This window comes from Telmatherina bonti (assembly GCF_933228915.1).
Source record: "Telmatherina bonti genome assembly, chromosome: 11".
NCBI lineage: Eukaryota > Metazoa > Chordata > Actinopteri > Atheriniformes > Telmatherinidae > Telmatherina > Telmatherina bonti.
In genome coordinates, this window is record NC_136629.1 from 27,691,042 (window position 1) to 27,710,726 (window position 19,685).

Here is a 19,685-nt window from a genome sequence, read left to right on the forward strand (position 1 = left end):
AGGATTCTCAGTTATTGTCTAAATTAGAAATGTCATGGCGGTTAGCCTATATATGTCCTACCAGAATAGCCCATCTTGAATCCTGAAACATTTGCTACCCAGACTGGGAATAAACAGATCAACCCACTCGCTTTTCCTCCGTAATAAATCCAGCCCCAGTGTCACAATGTGAAATATCCCAGATCTGAGTGTACATGCTTCACCTCGTTGCGCTGTATCTGAAAGAAGTTGTTGAGATAGTTGGAGTTCAGGGAAGAGCTCAAGTCCGCTGCTGCGGGAGTCTTGCTGAAGCTGAGATCCGGGTGGGAAGAGTTGGGTTCGGGTCTGAACGCGTCAAAGGCGCTGGTCTGGTGGGGGTCTTGCAAGGAGAGATAGACCCAGTTGAGAAGCTGCGCGGGCTGGTACACGGAGGCACTCGTATCTATGGCAGACAACAAGCTCATCTTTCAATTCAAATGGCTAAACTGGATTTTCCACCGCTGATTGTTGGACTGGTCTCAACTCTTCAGTCGTCTTGCTTTCCCTTCCTCTGTCCCGGCAGACGGACTTCTTTTTTGTTGTTGTTCCCGTAAAGCACCCTGTCCTCCTTACACCGGGAGCCTCGTCCCAGTTGAATGTTACTTAAAAAGTCATTGCGTTAACATATCAGTATAAAAAGTTCTCCCCTGCTCCCCATGGTCCGCTATCTGCATTTATTGCAGCGGGGGTAGAGACAGTCGCTTTGAATATGTAATGAGCATGACGCTACGTCATGAAGCTACAGCAGCCAATCAGCACACGGTACGTCTAAATATGCATCCAGACGTCTCAACTATGTAACTATAGTTCTGTCTTTTCCCAAAGGTTTATAGATAAATCACCTGATGGATCAATTAAAACAAATGAAGAAACTATCTAATTTGCTTCCTTGTGTAATTGATACGTTGCTTATTCGGGAATAGGGTGAATGCACTGTAACTTTTTGCTCATTTGTAGTTCTTTTTGATAATTTATGTCATTCTCTCTCTTCTGAAATATAACTTTACATCCCAATTAAACGCAAAGTTTAACAACCAATGAATTTGGCAATTGCATAAAATAATTTTGCAGTTAATAAACTCAATAGTCTGCCAGCCCAGGCCTCAGGTTTATTTTTCTGAGCATGTCCCTGCTAGTAGATAACCTGAGGGTGGCAGGCAAGAGTCAAGGCTGGTATCTAAAAAAAAAAAAAAAGAACAAATTTATGATAGGGCTCCCTCTTCTGGCAAATCTTCTTTGTGCACAAATTCATATGACTCACTTGGAAGATCTGATCATCATCCTCACAGGAAGAAGTCTGGCTTTGAAATGAATAAATACTCTGGCTAGAGTCTCGCCTTGCGCCTTGTGCAAGGACAACACCATTATGTTCCAATTTTTGTGTATGCATATTTAAATGTAAAAAAAATATTTAATGAAAAAATGAACGAATAACTAAATAGGATATTGTTGGGGGGGGACATAGATATATGGTAGTGTAGAAAGTTTTGAACCACTCCTGTCCAAATTCACACAGATGTACATTCATCTGTATCTATGATTCTGTATGACTCATGTCAGGTTCATACTGAACCCTAAAATTATATATCGAAAGATTTCTATCTTGGAAAAGACTTTAAAAAGTACAGCTCACCTTTACCTGGTTGTACAGGCCTGATAGCAAACACTGTGTTTGGGAGAAACATAACAATGAATTGAGAGAGTGTATTTATGAATTTAGTTTCATTTCCATCAACAGACCAACAGGTTCTGCAGTATGTGACCAGGTGGACTCTAAAGATACACCTGTTATACTTTGTACAGGTAGAAGGAGACATTTACACGTGAAAAACTTGTACATACCTCTCTTTATGGTCAGCCTTGTGGCAGCAGTGGCTAACTGCTCGTTTATTCCCCTGTTTGTCAAGAAATCTCCACGATATTAAAAGGGTAAATATCAAAGATTTTCATACATTTGAATACAATGGAAAAACAGTTAAAGCTGGTGAAATACAATAAAAATATCAAATTCCGCCGATTTTCCTGACATTACAGAATCAATACCAAGAAACTTTAATCTCAGGGAGATTTTTCTTTCTTTTTTTTTTTTTAAGTTTTCTTTTTTTTAAAGTGGGTGGGGGCTGTAGAATTCAACACACTACATGATTATATATATATATATATATATATATATATATATATATATATATATATATATATATATATATATATATATATATATATATATATACACATATATATGTGTGTGTGTGTGTGTGTGTGTGTGTGTGTGTGTGTGTGTGTGTGTGCAGATATAGATAGATAGATAGATAGATAGATAGATAGATAGATAGATAGATAGATAGATAGTGCTTGCCATAAACCTAGCATTTAGAAGGTATAAGGTCTGAACTATTGAATGTTTGGTCATTTAAAGCAAGTCTGCAGTTGTTTTGGTTATTCAATGAGAAAAAAGCTGAAAGTTTGTTTATGTATGGTTACACAACAGACGTTTTCTACTGTATGTTTTTGCCAGGACAATTTACTACAAAGATTCTAGCAAAATTTTGTAAAAGAATGGTTTACAAAACATGTAGACATGTAGCTGGGAAACTAAGTTTTTCCATTTTCCTCTTTCGTCTGCGTTTATAGACAGGCTTATTACGGACTAGCCCTATAGGCTATGTTTGCTTTACGTAACAAACCTGTCAAATAAACCTCTTGTGAAATATCAGCTGACTCTAATATGTCACATTTTCCATCAGTGTCATTCACACACAATGCCCGCCGTCACTGAACAGTATTTGTTGATGGCAGTTGTCACAGGACGGCTGTCTGTCACGACACAGATGGGCGGGTCCCCTTTGACGGAACATATTCTCCACCCACAACACTGAAACACACTTAATCCCTGAATGGTTAAAGTGAACCGCACTCCAGGAAGAGACCCGAAGCAGAGTTGAAGTAAGTGCTAAAAAGAAAATGTTAACACGTTGTAACAGTTACATTATCACATACTATACCGAAGCTAAGCGTGTGTGTTAACATTCTTTTTTTTTTTTTTTGAGTTTTTAGCTTTGTAATTTTCTGTCGTTTTGTGCTTCATGTATCTCCGTTCTTCTCGACGGTGTTAACTGGCTTGTCATTTTTTAACACTCAGTTCCTTTAGCTCAGCCACGCAAGACTGGAAACATTCTTCAGTCTAGATACAGGTTTACTTACATTTTAGACAACATTTTCTTATCAGCTAGCTTACATGCAGCTCTAAACAAGGTCCACTCGACAAGTCTAATACAGCCACGTCACGTAAGTTTGCCATAGTTGGCTAGTTTTCGTTTAAGAATTGTACAGGCCTGATAGCGACCACTTTGCCAGAAACGATGCCGTTAATGCAGTTATCAGAAAGGAGAAGTCCGTTATCATGGGTAAAGATAATCCTAATATTGATTACCTGTTTAAATGTATGTTTTGCAGTGATCCGACTTAGCAGTCAACCATTTACAACAGGACTGGAATGACACACCTCTGAAGTTGCGTTTTGTTAAAACGCTCATTGTTCTGTAACACGTTACACACTCAAAATAGAGGTACCAGCTTGTACCTAAAAAGGTACAAATGCTTGTCGCTGGGGGTGTACTCTTTTGAGAGACATTCCTGTACCCTTCAGTTCTGGTCTATTTTTGTACCTTATCAAGTTCAACCTCACCTTATCAAGTTGTGGTTTTTTTATGTTTTCCACAGGATTAGGCCTGGTCCATTCCACTTAGCAATATTATCTTATCTTTAATCCAGAAATAATCTTCAAAAACTCAAAATACTGACCAGCCATACACTTAGTTTGCAGCATCTGACCTTCATTGTCTGGTGTAGTAAATGACTGTTAAGTAGTACTACTGTCATCACTCAACTCTGCTCTAGTTTGTAACATTACAGCCATTAACATTACATTTTTCAATGCTGCAGGTACCCTTATGGTCGAAATGGTACAAATTTGTACTTTATGTCACTTTGAACCCTTTTTCGTACTCTGAAGGTGTGCTTCTGGTCTCTTAAAGACCAGTATTGTACTTTTGAGAGAACATTTCTTTAAAATGTACCTATAGGTACAGAAATGTCCTTATCTTGTACCCCTATTTTTGAGAGTGTAGTCTGTTGTAACAACGTAAAATTAGCTTTTATCTCCTGAGTCAAATTCATTGTTGGTTTTCTTTCTAAGCTTTTGTGAACAGGTTTCTTCGATTATATACAACAGCAAAAACACAGAAACAATAAAAAAAAGAAAAAAAAAGAAAAAAGAAATCATTATAAAGTTTAAATGGACAATGAAAACAAGCTTTTGACATTTCTAAAGATATTTATTATTCTTGTCAGTGTCTAACTTTTTATATCAACTTTTAAAAAGTTTGAAAGTTAGATTTGATTTCTCAAATGTAAAGCCAGAAATGGGTTTTTGTTGCAGTTTAATTAGATTTTTATGAAAGTTGCCAAAACAGTTTGTAAACTAATTTCATACTATTTATTATTTGTAATGTTAAAGTTATTTTATTCCATAATAAAAGTCTATTCTTTAAGGAAAGATTCTCTTACTGTTGACGTTTGGCCATAGAAACTATAGGTAGATACACATTCCAGTGTTTTTTGTAATAAATAAAGAATATTTATCATCTGTGTGAGGGATAGGGATATTGGTAATATTTGTTTGGCAACATATACACTATCCATGGAAAAGGCTGGTATCTAAAAAAAAAAAAAAAAAAAAGGACAACAAATTTATGATAGGGCTCCCTCTTCTGGCAAATCTTCTTTGTGCACAAATTCATATGACTCACTTGGAAGATCTGATCATCATCCTCACAGGAAGAAGTCTGGCTTTGAAATGAATAAATACTCTGGCTAGAGTCTCGCCTTGCGCCTTGTGCAAGGACAACACCATTATGTTCCAATTTTTGTGTATGCATATTTAAATGTAAAAAAAATATTTAATGAAAAAATGAACGAATAACTAAATAGGATATTGTTGGGGGGGGACATAGATATATGGTAGTGTAGAAAGTTTTGAACCACTCCTGTCCAAATTCACACAGATGTACATTCATCTGTATCTATGATTCTGTATGACTCATGTCAGGTTCATACTGAACCCTAAAATTATATATCGAAAGATTTCTATCTTGGAAAAGACTTTAAAAAGTACAGCTCACCTTTACCTGGTTGTACAGGCCTGATAGCAAACACTGTGTTTGGGAGAAACATAACAATGAATTGAGAGAGTGTATTTATGAATTTAGTTTCATTTCCATCAACAGACCAACAGGTTCTGCAGTATGTGACCAGGTGGACTCTAAAGATACACCTGTTATACTTTGTACAGGTAGAAGGAGACATTTACACGTGAAAAACTTGTACATACCTCTCTTTATGGTCAGCCTTGTGGCAGCAGTGGCTAACTGCTCGTTTATTCCCCTGTTTGTCAAGAAATCTCCACGATATTAAAAGGGTAAATATCAAAGATTTTCATACATTTGAATACAATGGAAAAACAGTTAAAGCTGGTGAAATACAATAAAAATATCAAATTCCGCCGATTTTCCTGACATTACAGAATCAATACCAAGAAACTTTAATCTCAGGGAGATTTTTCTTTCTTTTTTTTTTTTTAAGTTTTCTTTTTTTTAAAGTGGGTGGGGGCTGTAGAATTCAACACACTACATGATTTTTTATATATATATATATATATATATATGTGTGTGTGTGTGTGTGTGTGTGTGTGTGTGTGTGTGTGTGTGTGTGTGTGTGTGTGTGTGTGTGTGTGTGTGTGTGTGTGTGTATATATACACACATATATGTGTGTGTGTGTGCAGATATAGATAGATAGATAGGTAGATAGATAGTGCTTGCCATAAACCTAGCATTTAGAAGGTATAAGGTCTGAACTATTGAATGTTTGGTCATTTAAAGCAAGTCTGCAGTTGTTTTGGTTATTCAATGAGAAAAAAGCTGAAAGTTTGTTTATGTATGGTTACACAACAGACGTTTTCTACTGTATGTTTTTGCCAGGACAATTTACTACAAAGATTCTAGCAAAATGTTGTAAAAGAATGGTTTACAAAACATGTAGACATGTAGCTGGGAAACTAAGTTTTTCCATTTTCCTCTTTCGTCTGCGTTTATAGACAGGCTTATTACGGACTAGCCCTATAGGCTATGTTTGCTTTACGTAACAAACCTGTCAAATAAACCTCTTGTGAAATATCAGCTGACTCTAATATGTCACATTTTCCATCAGTGTCATTCACACACAATGCCCGCCGTCACTGAACAGTATTTGTTGATGGCAGTTGTCACAGGACGGCTGTCTGTCACGACACAGATGGGCGGGTCCCCTTTGACGGAACATATTCTCCACCCACAACACTGAAACACACTTAATCCCTGAATGGTTAAAGTGAACCGCACTCCAGGAAGAGACCCGAAGCAGAGTTGAAGTAAGTGCTAAAAAGAAAATGTTAACACGTTGTAACAGTTACATTATCACATACTATACCGAAGCTAAGCGTGTGTGTTAACATTCTTTTTTTTTTTTTGAGTTTTTAGCTTTGTAATTTTCTGTCGTTTTGTGCTTCATGTATCTCCGTTCTTCTCGACGGTGTTAGCTGGCTTGTCATTCTTTAACACTCAGTTCCTTTAGCTCAGCCACGCAAGACTGGAAACATTCTTCAGTCTAGATACAGGTTTACTTACATTTTAGACAACATTTTCTATCAGCTAGCTTACATGCAGCTCTAAACAAGGTCCACTCGGCAAGTCTAATACAGCCACGTCACGTAAGTTTGCCATAGTTGGCTAGTTTTCGTTTAAGAATTGTACAGGCCTGATAGCGACCACTTTGCCAGAAACGATGCCGTTAATGCAGTTATCAGAAAGGAGAAGTCCGTTATCATGGGTAAAGATAATCCTAATATTGATTACCTGTTTAAATGTATGTTTTGCAGTGATCCGACTTAGCAGTCAACCATTTACAACAGGACTGGAATGACACACCTCTGAAGTTGCGTTTTGTTAAAACGCTCATTGTTCTGTAACACGTTAGTCTGTTGTAACTACGTAAAATTAGCTTTTATCTCCTGAGTCAAATTCATTGTTGGTTTTCTTTCTAAGCTTTTCTGAACAGGTTTCTTCGATTATATACAACAGCAAAAACACAGAAACAATTAAAAAAAAAAAAAAAAAAAAAAATCATTATAAAGTTTAAATGGACAATGAAAACAAGCTTTTGACATTTCTAAAGATATTTTATTCTTGTCAGTGTCTAACTTTTTATATCAACTTTTAAAAAGTTTGAAAGTTAGATTTGATTTCTCAAATGTAAAGCCAGAAATGGGTTTTTGTTGCAGTTTAATTAGATTTTTATGAAAGTTGCCAAAACAGTTTGTAAACTAATTTCATGCTATTTATTATTTGTAATGTTAAAGTTATTTTATTCCATAATAAAAGTCTATTCTTTAAGGAAAGATTCTCTTACTGTTGACGTTTGGCCATAGAAACTATAGGTAGATACACATTCCAGTGTTTTTTGTAATAAATAAAGAATATTTATCATCTGTGTGAGGGATAGGGATATTGGTAATATTTGTTTGGCAACATATACACTATCCATGGAAAAGTTAGGATGATTTAACTTTAAAAAAAAAACAATGCACCTAAAATGTACTAGAAACTTTTCAGTTTAATATGATTTTATATAAACTTTGAATGCACATGTGCAACTTTTGAAAGTAAAGCTCCACAATACATTGTTTGAGCATCACTATCACATGTGCGTGTGTGCAATAGTCAAATTTCAGGTCCCTACATTGCAGGACGCAAATTAACTCAACATGTTCTCATCAGTAAGGGTATCTGACACACTGGTAAGATGCAATTCACAGTTGCACATGGTTGAACAAGGCATTTACTCTGAACATAGCGCAGCAAAAGCGAGCAATAACAAGAAAAATTTTAAGATACAGACAAAAATCACACTTGTAACATTAACAAAAATAGGTTAGATCACTGCAGATTAATTTTAATCAAGATGGCAGGAGTGCAGCATTACTTACATTTTTTACGTATTGGAATATGTATCGCTGGGTTTGAAAAGATTGCATGTCAGTTTTTTTCCAGTATTGTGCAGTCCTAGCTGAAATTTAAAGTTCTTGTTGCTCAACATGCTGCTATCTAACCGTAAAAAAGAGAAGAGTCTGAACCATGAATCAACTTACTAAGTCAGGGGTGTCCAACTTCGGTCTTTAAGGGTCACAGTCCTGCATTTTTTCTAGGTGTCCCTGCTTCAACATACCTGATTTAAATAAATCAGTCATTGTGCAGAAATTTGTAGGCTGCTGGATCCATTTAATGTGTGTCAAGTGTGTTGAAGCAGAGATACATCAAAAACCTGTACGAGTTGTAAGACAGTCCTCTTCATCACACTGTTCATAAAATTTTGACATCATCAGACCATGACAAAGCTTAGCATGGGACAAGTCATGGAGACATTGACATTTTATGCTGCTTAGTTTGTATTATCTGTTTCACTCATTTTATGTACATTTATTTTTTGATAGGGACAAGTATGCTTCATGTATGATGTCACATACTATAGCATTTTAGGCAATACTGGTTTTCAATGCCCGTTATGATTGCCTATGAAAAAACATTAAATAAATAAACTTGACTGACTTAATTTATGTTATGCTATACCGAACACTGCTGTTAGATTTTGTTTAAATTTATTTAAGATGAATTTGACCATGGAGCTACTTAAATGCTCTATATTCATTATGTAATTTCAGTGTAGCATCAATTTTGCCCTTTTCTGTACTTTTCACCCTTAACCCATTAAAACCCAGCTTGATGCACACAGTTCCTGAGACATTTAGCATCACTTGCTCAAAATCCAGGGGAACACAAATGGATTTTTGTCTTCTGCCCCCTAATGAACACCAGAATGCAGAAGATTATACAGAAGGTTATTTTACTTTTCATTAAATTGACAAATAATGACCTCGTATGTATATATGTGTGTATAATATACAAATATGCGTGTGTGTGTGTGTGTGTGTGTGTGTGTGTGTGTGTGTCTATATATAAAAAGGACTTCACATTTTTCCATGGGTGAGGTCTTTGTTAGTTGAATATCATTAGCTTTTTTGTGAGAAGTGTTTTTGTTTTCAATACACTACCATTAGCAGCCTGCTCAGGGCATTTGTGTTTAAGATTTGTGTTTGTAGCTAATACATTTCTAATGAAAAGGTTGTTTGTATTGTTTGGTCAATGAGTCAGATGTCAGTAGTACTGCTCTAGTTGGAGATGTCAGAAACTTACCATGGGGTAGAGAGCACCACAACTTCCTCAGCACTCAGATTGTACAGCTTTCACACATTCTCTGATGACCTTTTTTCAAGAAAACCACACGCAGTATAATGTGTAAAGGAAGTAAGATCTGATGCATTTGTATTTATAACTGATCTGCTCGAACCTGAACTGATTCCTGATAATCCTGTTTGTGGTAACGTTTTGATGAATAATTTCACAATTTGACCAACAGCAAGAGTTAAGGAGAAAATATATTAACCCTAACGGTATAAAAGGTATCTGCAAATGATATCTGCCTTTCTATTTCTACTAGTTTAAATACAGTGAGGTTTTTTGTTTTAATTATTATGAAATGCAAAGCTGTTCCATTTAAGTCAGTTTTCCTGTGGAACAAATTGCTTTATTTTAGCACAAGCATTCATCCTTGGCTTAACCAAAATGAAAGTTTCCCTTTCCGCCCACCACTCAACTAAAATGTCTCTGATCCATTGGCTCTGGTATGCAGAATTTCCCTTCATTAGGTTGCAGGGACAAACCTAAGTTGCTACATCTAAATGGGAAGGCTGTGGTGAATAGATAAAAAAAGATCCTCCCGTGTTAGGCAAACAGCTGAAGCCAGTAGTCATTTGAATGGGGCATTTAAAATAAGTGAACTTTGTACTGTGCACAGTCAATATAATTAATCATAAAGAAGCCGTTAATTCTGTTCCTGGCCTTGAACAGTTATGAGTAGTCAGCTGTGTAGTTTATTTTTGTTTAGGCATAATTGTACATATCTGGAAATGTTACGTTACTTGTGTCATGGTAGAAAATCATTATCTCCAGCAGGAAATATGACGCAGAGTTTTATGGCTGGGTGTGTTTCTGTCTCATGTTGCTATGCCAGTCTAGTTGATGTTCTTCAAAGGTCCTCTTTAAAGGTAAAAGAGGATAATTTCTCTTCTAAATGTTCTCTAACTACAGATAAAATACGTTTTTTTTTTTTTTTGTACAGTGACACAACATGATTATTACATTGTGCCTTAGGTAATGCCTAACAAATGTTTAACTGTTATTTTTTTTTAATATTCAAAGCAATGAGCTACCCTGGATACCCCCCTCAAGGTGGTGCATACCCTCCACAGCCTGGAGCCTACCCCCCACAACCAGGTGCTTACCCTCCTCAGCCTGGCGTTTACCCTCCCCAAGCAGGCGGCTACCCACCACAGCCAAACGCTTACCCTCCTCAACCTGGTGCCTATCCTCCACAGGCTGGTGGTTATCCACAACAGGGTGGAGGATATCCACCACAGGCAGGAGGCTACCCACAAGCACCACCTCCAGGTAAGCTAGTATTAGTTTGGGGGGGTCAGTTGTTCGTCTGTCTTTTAAAATATTATATTGAACAAAATATGTAATGTTGATTCATTGAACTGGAATAATTGGAAGGTCTTGTTAGCAGTTGACAATTTGCTGGCTGTGGCTTCATATTTACCTCACAAGCATATGTGGTTTTTGTTCCAACCAAACTCTCAAAGAGAAAGTGAAAAGAGGAAGAGAAAGTTCATTCATTCATTTTCCGAACCGCTTATTCCAATTCAGGGTCGCGGGGAAGCTGGAGCCTATCCCAGCTGGCTTTGGGCGACAGGCAGGGTACACCCTGGACAGCTCGCCAGTCCATCGCAGGGCCACACACAGAGAGACGAACAACCACACTCACGCTCACACTCACTCCTAGGGGCAATTTAGAGTGACCAATTAACTTAACATGCATGTCTTTGGGTGGTGGGAGGAAGCCGGAGTACCCGGAGAGAACCCACGCATACACGGGGAGAACATGCAGACTCCACACAGAAAGGCCAATGACCAAACCAGCCAAGGATCAAACCAGCGACCTTCTTGCTGTGAGGCCACAGTGCTAACCACTGCGCCACCGTGCAGCCCCGAAGAGAAAGTTTATTCCTCTAAATGTTTACACAACATGGGCAAATGTAGTTGGAGTGACAAAAAAAGCTAAGGTTTTGGTGATCTGAGGAAGGTTGTGCCAGAGATGTTTTCAGGCAACAGAGGTCATGGGGCTTGTTGTTAGCAGATTGGAATCTCTGGATTCTCTTAGCAACAGCAAACATTTGCTGTTGCTAAGAGAAGAAAAATCCCACAAACCATTGCTCACACAGTACTTCCATTCTCTGTCCAGCACTCCTTCACTTGGCCGTTTAACACAAGAGCAACAACTTCCAGTAGGATGGGTCATTCATATGTGTTTCTGGCCAATATTCTCAGATTCTTATAGGGGAACAGCCCTACTTAATGTCTGCTTATGATGATCATTTACTAAATAACTATGCTGATTGTTTATATATTTTATGCACCAACTGTCATTTTCTGTCAAGAATGAATAAAGGATCTTTTATTTTGCTTCAATATTGCTGTTTTGTGCTACAGGTAGTTGGGGAGGTGGTCCAGCAGGTGGCTATCCCTCTATTGGTCTTGACAACTTATCGAATCCTGGATACAATGCTGGCATGGTGAGTTTATCTTTGAGAATTAAATATAGCTTGCATCAGGTAAAATATAATTGTATCACTCTATACTTGCACTATTGCACTAAGTATTTCAGTTATGATAAATTATCCAGTCATTATTGGAATATCACGCCCTATTCCTTGTCTGGTAAGATTGTTTTTTTTCCAAAGTATGCATCCTTAATTCTTCAGCACTACCATATTCTCAGATGTTTCTTTTCTTCTGCATGAAATTATTTCTTATCCATGCTTTTGATGCCATCAATCTAAAGCAGCTTTTATCCCTTTTACATCTCTTATTCGATGCCTCTTCTATTTGTTTATATACCTATGTAATCTCATAGCTTGGTCACACTTTATTTGGATACTTCAAAAGTAATGAAACTTAATATTAAAAACATGCACTTCAATTTATTTCCTGAAGTTTGATCTAAGATTAATTACATTTAGAAAATGTGCTTAAATTCTTATGTGGATTATGCTAATCCACATGTACATCTAATCCAATCAAGGTGTGATGAGCTACCTGAGCTTTGACCTGAATAATCATCAATGATTTGTGCTTAAATTATGGGATGCCAATCTTTCCAAATCACAGGCCAGCCAGATCTCTGCAGGCATGGGAGGTTTAACCCCAAATCCATCCATGTTCTTCCAAGCATCTGGGGGGTATCCACCAGCCCCCCAAGCTGGTGGGTATGGTGCCCCATGTCCTAACCAATAGTCCTATGGCCTGTACCCACAGCCAGGGACCATGCCCCAACAAGGGCCAGGGATGGGCTACCCTGGTCAGCCTGGTCCACCAATAGCTGGTTACCCCAGTGCACCATCACCCAACCCGCCCATGCCTGGCTATGGAGGAGCACCAGCACCTATGCCAGGGTACCCACAAGTCCCTTCACCAAATCCATCCATGCCAGCCTATGGAGGAGGAGGAGCCATGCCAGTAGCTCCACCTGTTAATGTAAGAGACACTAAATAACTATACTGATTGATCTTTGTGGCGAAAAAATTAATCTGACCACTGCTATATCATACTACATACAAACACTTTACATTTAAATGAGGGTGCAATAAAGGTTAATTCTGATGTAATAAAACTATGGATATGTCTGTATTGTTATCTCAGAGAGGATTCAGAGGATCAATACAGGACTTTCCTGGAGCTGACCCACTGAAAGATGTCGAGGTCCTGAGGAAGGCCATGAAAGGCTTTGGTGAGTGTTCTAAGCAGAAAGTTTAATCAATGTTGATGTATGTAGATTCCTTAATGTTCTGTGAAATACTCCTGCTGTAAATTGTAATGATTCCTTCATAATAATAATGATGATAATAATAATAATAATCATAAAGATCTGGTTAGAAACTACACAAGTGGCACCTTCACTTTATTTCATAAAAAAAAGTCTTGAACCTGAATGTTTTTAGGTATTATTTTAATTTTAGAAGTTGAACCAGTGGTTTAAAGAATCAGCTGATGTCGGAGTAATTCACATATTAGAATGAACTTTTTAGCTATGAAATTTCACAAAATCTGACCTTGGGTACATTTCCATCTTAAGACCATCTCCTTTTTAGTTAAAATATCCTAAAATGTTTTTTTTTTCCATCCATGACCACAGTAGTTTTACCCAGGTAATTGTTTTATAATTAAAAAGATATTTTTGACTTTGTTAGTTTAAATTAAATGTGAAATGAAAGTAATTTTTTTCAAATATGTGTTTCATTTGACATTGTTGGTTTGTTTGATGCAGGAACTGATGAACAAGCCATTATTGACCTACTGGGAAGTCGCTCAAATAAGCAGCGTGTACCTATGCTCCGAGCCTACAAAACCTCATATGGAAAGGTAACAACCCTCCAGAGCTATAACCAGGTTTCTGTGCTGCTATTGTCATAACTGGAACTATGGGAGAGTATTATTTTTTAAGTATGGTTTTCGCAACAAAATTCCATTTACAAACATAGAAACAGACATGGCTCATGGCCTCACCAGTGACATGCAGGCAACAGGTGCTCTTGCTGGCAGTTAAATGGAGAAGGGGATTACATGTCCTCAAAGCTCATTATAGTTGTGCCACAGAGCCTCTTCTTCTTTCACAGCAGCCTTTCCATTTCAGGATCTGATTAAGGACCTGCATTCAGAACTGTCAGGGGACTTCAGAAAGCTGGTCATGGCCATGTTGAAGACCCCTGCTGAATTCGATGCCTCTGAACTCAACAGTGCCATTAAGGTAAATGCTCAGAAAGCGAAGCAGAAGCAGGGGATGTGTTGTCAAGCAGTGGTTGTAGTCTTTTTTTCACAAAATGTCCCTGGTTGTATGAATAAGAGAGGGTGCACTCCATGCCAAAAACATCCAAGCTGCTATAAGGCAAGAGAAATGTTCTCCCTGAATATCACCAGTCCACTTCAGGGCCAACACAGAGAGACAAACAGCCACTTTGACTCATTTATAGGAGGAATTTAGAGTAACCAACTAACCCAACATGTAGGTTTTTGCATTGTGGCAGAAAGCTGGAGTGAACTCATGCATGTACCTCCACAGAGAAAGGCCCCTGCCCAATAAGACTTCATTCATTCTGGAAGCATGCTGCTGTACTGAGGAAATTGTTCAAATCAGAACACACAAGTCGTCCCACCAAACTGATCTGGTGGCACCGGTCTCTCAGTTTAATATTTTCCAACTTTTCATTTGTTGATTTAAAATTTTTTTTTTTTTGCTGCATATGGCTGATTCAGGATCTTGTTTTCACTTGTTGGTCTCACTCTTGAGTCAGCTGTCTTGAGCTGCTTTTGTAGATAATTTTTAAAGAATTCTCTTATTTCCTGCAGCTCCCTAAAAATCTTAGCTAATGTGCATCAGTGTTGACCTTTGGCACAGTTCATGTTAGGAACCACTGGTGTAAAGAATCATATTAGTTGTAGGTTTGAACAGTGAATAAGCAGGAAGAAAATGAGCTTCCACAAGGGCCATGGATGAAACTTTCAGATTATCATCATTCTTTCTTCCTCACAGGGAGCTGGAACTGATGAAGCCTGTCTGATAGAGATCCTGTCCTCTCGATCTAATGCTGAAATCAAGGAGATAAATCGAATTTACAAACAAGGTGAGATGCACCAGGGCTGCTACTGCACACCCTTCCTCCACTTTTCCATTGTCCTTTATTTGACACCGTCACACCTCAGGGTATGAAGATTTGTCATATAGAAGTGACTAAAAATCTAAGTATGTGGGTTTCAGTATAACAATGTAACCAGCTTTTTTTTTAATAAGCCATTGTTGTGCAATGGGGCGTACATATAATATTCTGACTATCGGCCATTTTTATTTGCTCTTTCAGAATACAAGAAATCGTTGGAGGATGCAATTAGTGGGGACACCTCAGGCCATTTCCGCAGGCTCCTGATCTCTCTTGCTCAGGTACACATATGACATAAATTATTTCCAGTTTACCTTAAGTCTGCTTATCGGTGCTCTGCTCCCATAGCTTTATTGCTTTAATGATTCATAATTTAATTCTATTTAAACTTCCTCAGTAATTTTTTTTTCATTATATAATGTACATATTTTGCTCATGATTTTATGACTTTTGCTACTTTTCAATGCTTCTTTGCACCATTCGTAGTATGTTTAATGTTTTATGCAAAGCACTTTGAATGGTCTGATACATGAAATGTGCTATAGAAATAAAATTGCTTTTCTGTACTTTGTAGGGTAATCGGGATGAACAAGAGAATGTTGATGTCTCCCTGGCTAAACAAGATGGTCAGGTAAGTTTAACCCTATCACATTAATGATTCAGTTGGTATTTATTTCCTGGTTTTTTGTTTTTTTTGGGGTTTTTTTTTGTTTTTTTTATGATTTATTTTTTAAAAAGTAGCTAGGGGTAGTGTAGTATGATCGGTCTGATTGACCACACACCTACATCAGCAACAGCTCTGCCTCCTTTTTCATTTGGTTTTTTTTTTTTTTGGGCTTTTTTTTTTTTTTTTTTTTTTTTATTTTTTTTTTTTTATTTTTTTTTTTTAGAAGGCATTATTTTGAATGCAAAATCAAACTATACTCTGAAGCACATGACAAGTCATCAGATTTTTTAAAAAGGTGTTTCAGGTGATGGCTAACTCAAAACCAGCATTAATGCAAAGTTCTTGAATGGGTTTGACACCCCAATATTGACATATTGACACAACACCTGGTCCCATCCTTCCTGAGTTTTGTAGCCTACCATTGTACACTGCTTAATAAACATGTTTGAAAAACATGGACATTGTGTGAAAAGATTCATATTTGTAGGAATCTGTGTGGCACATAAAAGCCCAAGAAGATACAATTATTCTTTACAAAGATATCAAGTACTATTTAACAAGTCAAAAAGACAAGTTGAAACTGGAGTTCCATTGTGTGTAGATAATGTAATTCCCGTAATTCACATGTTATCCCTGTGACAATGTTACTGACAGAGCTTTTATCTTGCAGGCTCTGTATGCTGCTGGAGAAAATAAACTGGGAACAGATGAGTCCAAATTCAATGCTATTTTGTGTGCTAGGAGCAAACCCCATCTCAGAGCAGGTATTCTTTGTGGAACATCTGTAGAACATCTCAAATAATAACTGGGAATCATTGTCATTAGTGCTATAGTACAGTGTCTTAGCCATGTTACTGATGCCAGGTATCTATTTGTTTGTTTGTAGTCTTTATGGAGTACCAGAAAATGTGTGGCAGAGATATTGAGAAAAGTATCGCCAGGGAGATGTCTGGAGACCTTGAGAGTGGCATGTTGGCAGTGGGTAAGGATGCATTTATATCTACTCAGATAGAAATTAATGAAATGTACACATTCTAGGAATGTCCAGATTTTCCTACATTAATGAATCATTGCAGAGGTTTGTCTGCAGTACGTGCTTGTTGAAACATTTAACCACCAACCTTTTCATGCTCATTATGTGGAAAGCATATTACAGTATACTAACTTGCTTTTAAAGCTAAGTCTGCTGAGGTCAAGGTATCTTTACAATTTTAATGTTTGTTTTTTTTGTTTTGTTTTTGTTTTTGCAAACATTTCTCAGGTTTATGGTACAGTAAAACAATTTCTAGATGTGTAATTTTTACATTTCTTTTCTTGCCATTGCACACTCATTCTTGACATTGTCATTGTCTGGTGGTCTGTACTGCATTCTTTAAATTTTCACCATTGTGTTGTATTTCAACTGAGTGGACAATGTTTTGTTTGGCGACTTCATATGCACATTTTTTAAAAAATGGTTTACTTTAAAGCTGTCTTTATCAATATTTGACCACCACAGTGCAGAACTTTAGAAGGAGCCTTATTAAACACAATAGTCAACAACTTTGAGATCTACCATCCTGCAGGTTTTAGTATTTTCCTCCTGCAACACCTGACTTTGATCAATGGCCCATAAACTGGCTGCTGCAGAACTTAACAAAAAGTTGTTGAATGATTTGTTTTTTCATTCAAACCAGCTGTGTTGTACCAGGGAAACAGTAAAACCAGTAGGATAGTGGATTCTAAAAAACTGGAGTTGGTGACCACTGCATGGTATCATGGCTGCACTACAGTCCTATTTCTGAACACCTTACAGTAGATTTAAGAAAGCCTATAAACTGCTGAAATGTCACATTGATCAGATGGTCATTGCTCATTCAAACTACTAGACTGAGTTGAGCCATAAATCTGGTCTTTATTTATCCAAAATATGCAAATATACAAATATTGATGCAGCTTGAAGTTTGCTTTTTTTTTGTCATCCTCCACTGTATTTCTTTGACTTTCATTTTCACTTTCTAGTAGCACTATTGTTAATTTTCTGATTTAATTCCTGATTCAACAGTCTATTTCAATTAAATTCTATTCATTTAGAGAGATTTATGTAACAACACTAGTTTTTTCTGGGATGTTAAAGACATTCTCAGATTATCCTTTTTTATATATAAGATAGTGAGCCGATTTACATTATTATCAAAATCTGAATGTCTTGGCGTAATCAGAAAAGAGTAATAATCTGATATGACACATCTGCAGGCACTTCTAAAATGTGATATTTGAAAGATGGTTGTCTGTTTTACCAGTCCGTTATCAAATACATATATTGGAGTACATACGTGTGCGATGACGTCACTTCCTGTTATTTTTAAAACTGTCAGATAGATGATAAACTCCATAGTAGTTTTCATGTGGATGTAATCAAATGGTGAATGAAAAAGATCTGAATTTGGCATCATATTAGTGAGAAAAGCACATTTATCCTCTTTATTTCTGAAGTTCAAATTTATGAAATGACACAGGCAACCATTCAGACTTGTAGGCAACGATCTCACTGAGCACTGATAAGTCATGCCAGGGTAGGGTCACTGTTGATACCAGGAAAAGAAAATGTGAAAATTAAGTTGGATTCCATGCAAAATTATATTTGTTTATTTATTTAGTGTGTGTAAACCCAGCTCTACAATGTAGGCCATTTCTTGAGTGATCTTGTTTTAAATATATATTTATCTTATCATAGTAGTCATCCTGTTTTTGAATATTGTCTTGATTGTGGTGTTAATTTGTTTTCTGTCTGTTTCAGTAAAGTGCATTAAGAACACACCTGCCTACTTTGCTGAGAGACTTTATAAGGCCATGAAGGTGTGATGTGGTTTATTACATTTGGAATACATTACATTTTTTCATTGGTTACATTTATGTATTAATATATTAACCTGTGTGTGTGTGTGTGTGTGTGGGGGGGGGGGGGGGGGGTGTGGGGGGGTGTGTGTGTGTGGGGGTGTGGGTGTGGTGGGGGTGGGTGGTGGGGGTTCTGTTCATGTTTGCAGGGAGCTGGAACTAAAGACAAAACCCTGATACGGATCATGGTCTCCCGTTCAGAGGTTGACATGCTGGATATTCGTCAGGAGTATGTTAAAAACTATGGCAAGTCGCTGTATACACACATTTCTGTAAGTATCTTTTTTTTTTTTTTTTTTTTTTTTTTTTTTAAAACTGTAGAAGCACTGAATTAATGTTAAATCTCTTTTTTTCTGGAATAATGCTTTAAATTATTTGGTGGATTTATTTATCTGCTTTTGCTTAATTAACAGGGAGACACATCTGGTGACTACAAGAAACTCCTGCTGAAGCTCTGCGGAGGCAGTGACTGAAAAGAAAGAAATGATGTGCACAACATTGTAGAAATGTTATTTTTATCTTTTTTTTTTTTTTTCCCACCCTTATCTATATACTCTTTACACAGACTGCACGCCAATGCTTCTAATGCAATGTTTACCAAGCAGTAAAAACCCTCCTACATTTTGCTACATATTCTTGCTTTTCTATAAAGTGCATGACCAAAAGGTTTTATATTTTTTCACCTGTGATATATTTACTTGCTATCTGAATGAAATGTACGTGGCCATAGAAGGATTTCAAAGTACTGAGATCTGATTTTCAAGAGCAATATATTTTTACATATTTTCTTAATTTTTCATGTACCATTATAGTCAGAAATCACATATGTGACATGTTTATCAGTTTCTATGTTCAGCAAAGCTGGATGGAAAAACAGGGCAAAGATTAGCAGCTAAGTACCAAAGTTAAAGATGAAGATGTTTGCAATTATATCATCTATATTCTAAATGCACTTAAGAGTTTTTATTCAGCATAGCTGTGTTATGTTGGCAGCAAATGTTTCTTTGTTAATGATGTGGCAGGAATTGTTTCATGTAAATCTCAGAATCGCATTTATGAAAATGTGTTGTGTACTCGGAATATAAATCTAAAGAATGTACACTGGGATTATTTGTGGTTCATCACCTGCAACGTACACAGGTATC

At 36.9% G+C, this 19,685-nt stretch overlaps 2 protein-coding genes across 2 annotated transcripts in view; one reads left to right on the forward strand and one right to left on the reverse strand.

The window, feature by feature from the left end:
* The window catches only part of zcchc24 (zinc finger, CCHC domain containing 24), a 41,618-nt gene extending 40,949 nt beyond the window's left edge, over positions 1 to 669 (reverse strand). Inside the window, exon 1 of the mRNA XM_079248509.1 lies at positions 204 to 669. Within this exon, the coding sequence (XP_079104635.1) occupies positions 204 to 443 (240 nt within the window). The 5' untranslated portion in view covers positions 444 to 669. The remainder of the gene's footprint in view (positions 1 to 203) is intronic.
* Positions 670 to 6,411: 5,742 nt separating this feature from the next.
* anxa11a (annexin A11a) lies at positions 6,412 to 19,685 on the forward strand. Its single transcript, XM_079248478.1, has 15 exons — positions 6,412 to 6,482; positions 10,426 to 10,674; positions 11,776 to 11,858; positions 12,601 to 12,819; positions 12,985 to 13,072; positions 13,610 to 13,704; positions 13,976 to 14,089; positions 14,873 to 14,963; positions 15,198 to 15,277; positions 15,571 to 15,627; positions 16,334 to 16,427; positions 16,550 to 16,645; positions 18,443 to 18,501; positions 18,690 to 18,812; positions 18,954 to 19,685. Exons 2-15 carry the CDS (start codon positions 10,428 to 10,430, stop codon positions 19,011 to 19,013), a joined length of 1,506 nt encoding a protein of 501 aa, XP_079104604.1. The 5' UTR covers positions 6,412 to 6,482; positions 10,426 to 10,427; the 3' UTR covers positions 19,014 to 19,685.

What these genes read in the sequence shown, in the direction of transcription:
- anxa11a (XM_079248478.1), top strand. Translation starts at nt 10,428, where the DNA reads ATGAGCTACCCTGGATACCCCCCTCAAGGTGGTGCATACCCTCCACAG. An exon ending in CAGTAGCTCCACCTGTTAAT is followed by an intron (nt 12,820 to 12,984) that starts GTAAGAGACACT and finishes TTGTTATCTCAG; the next exon opens with AGAGGATTCAGAGGATCAAT. An exon ending in CGCTGTATACACACATTTCT is followed by an intron (nt 18,813 to 18,953) that starts GTAAGTATCTTT and finishes CTTAATTAACAG; the next exon opens with GGAGACACATCTGGTGACTA.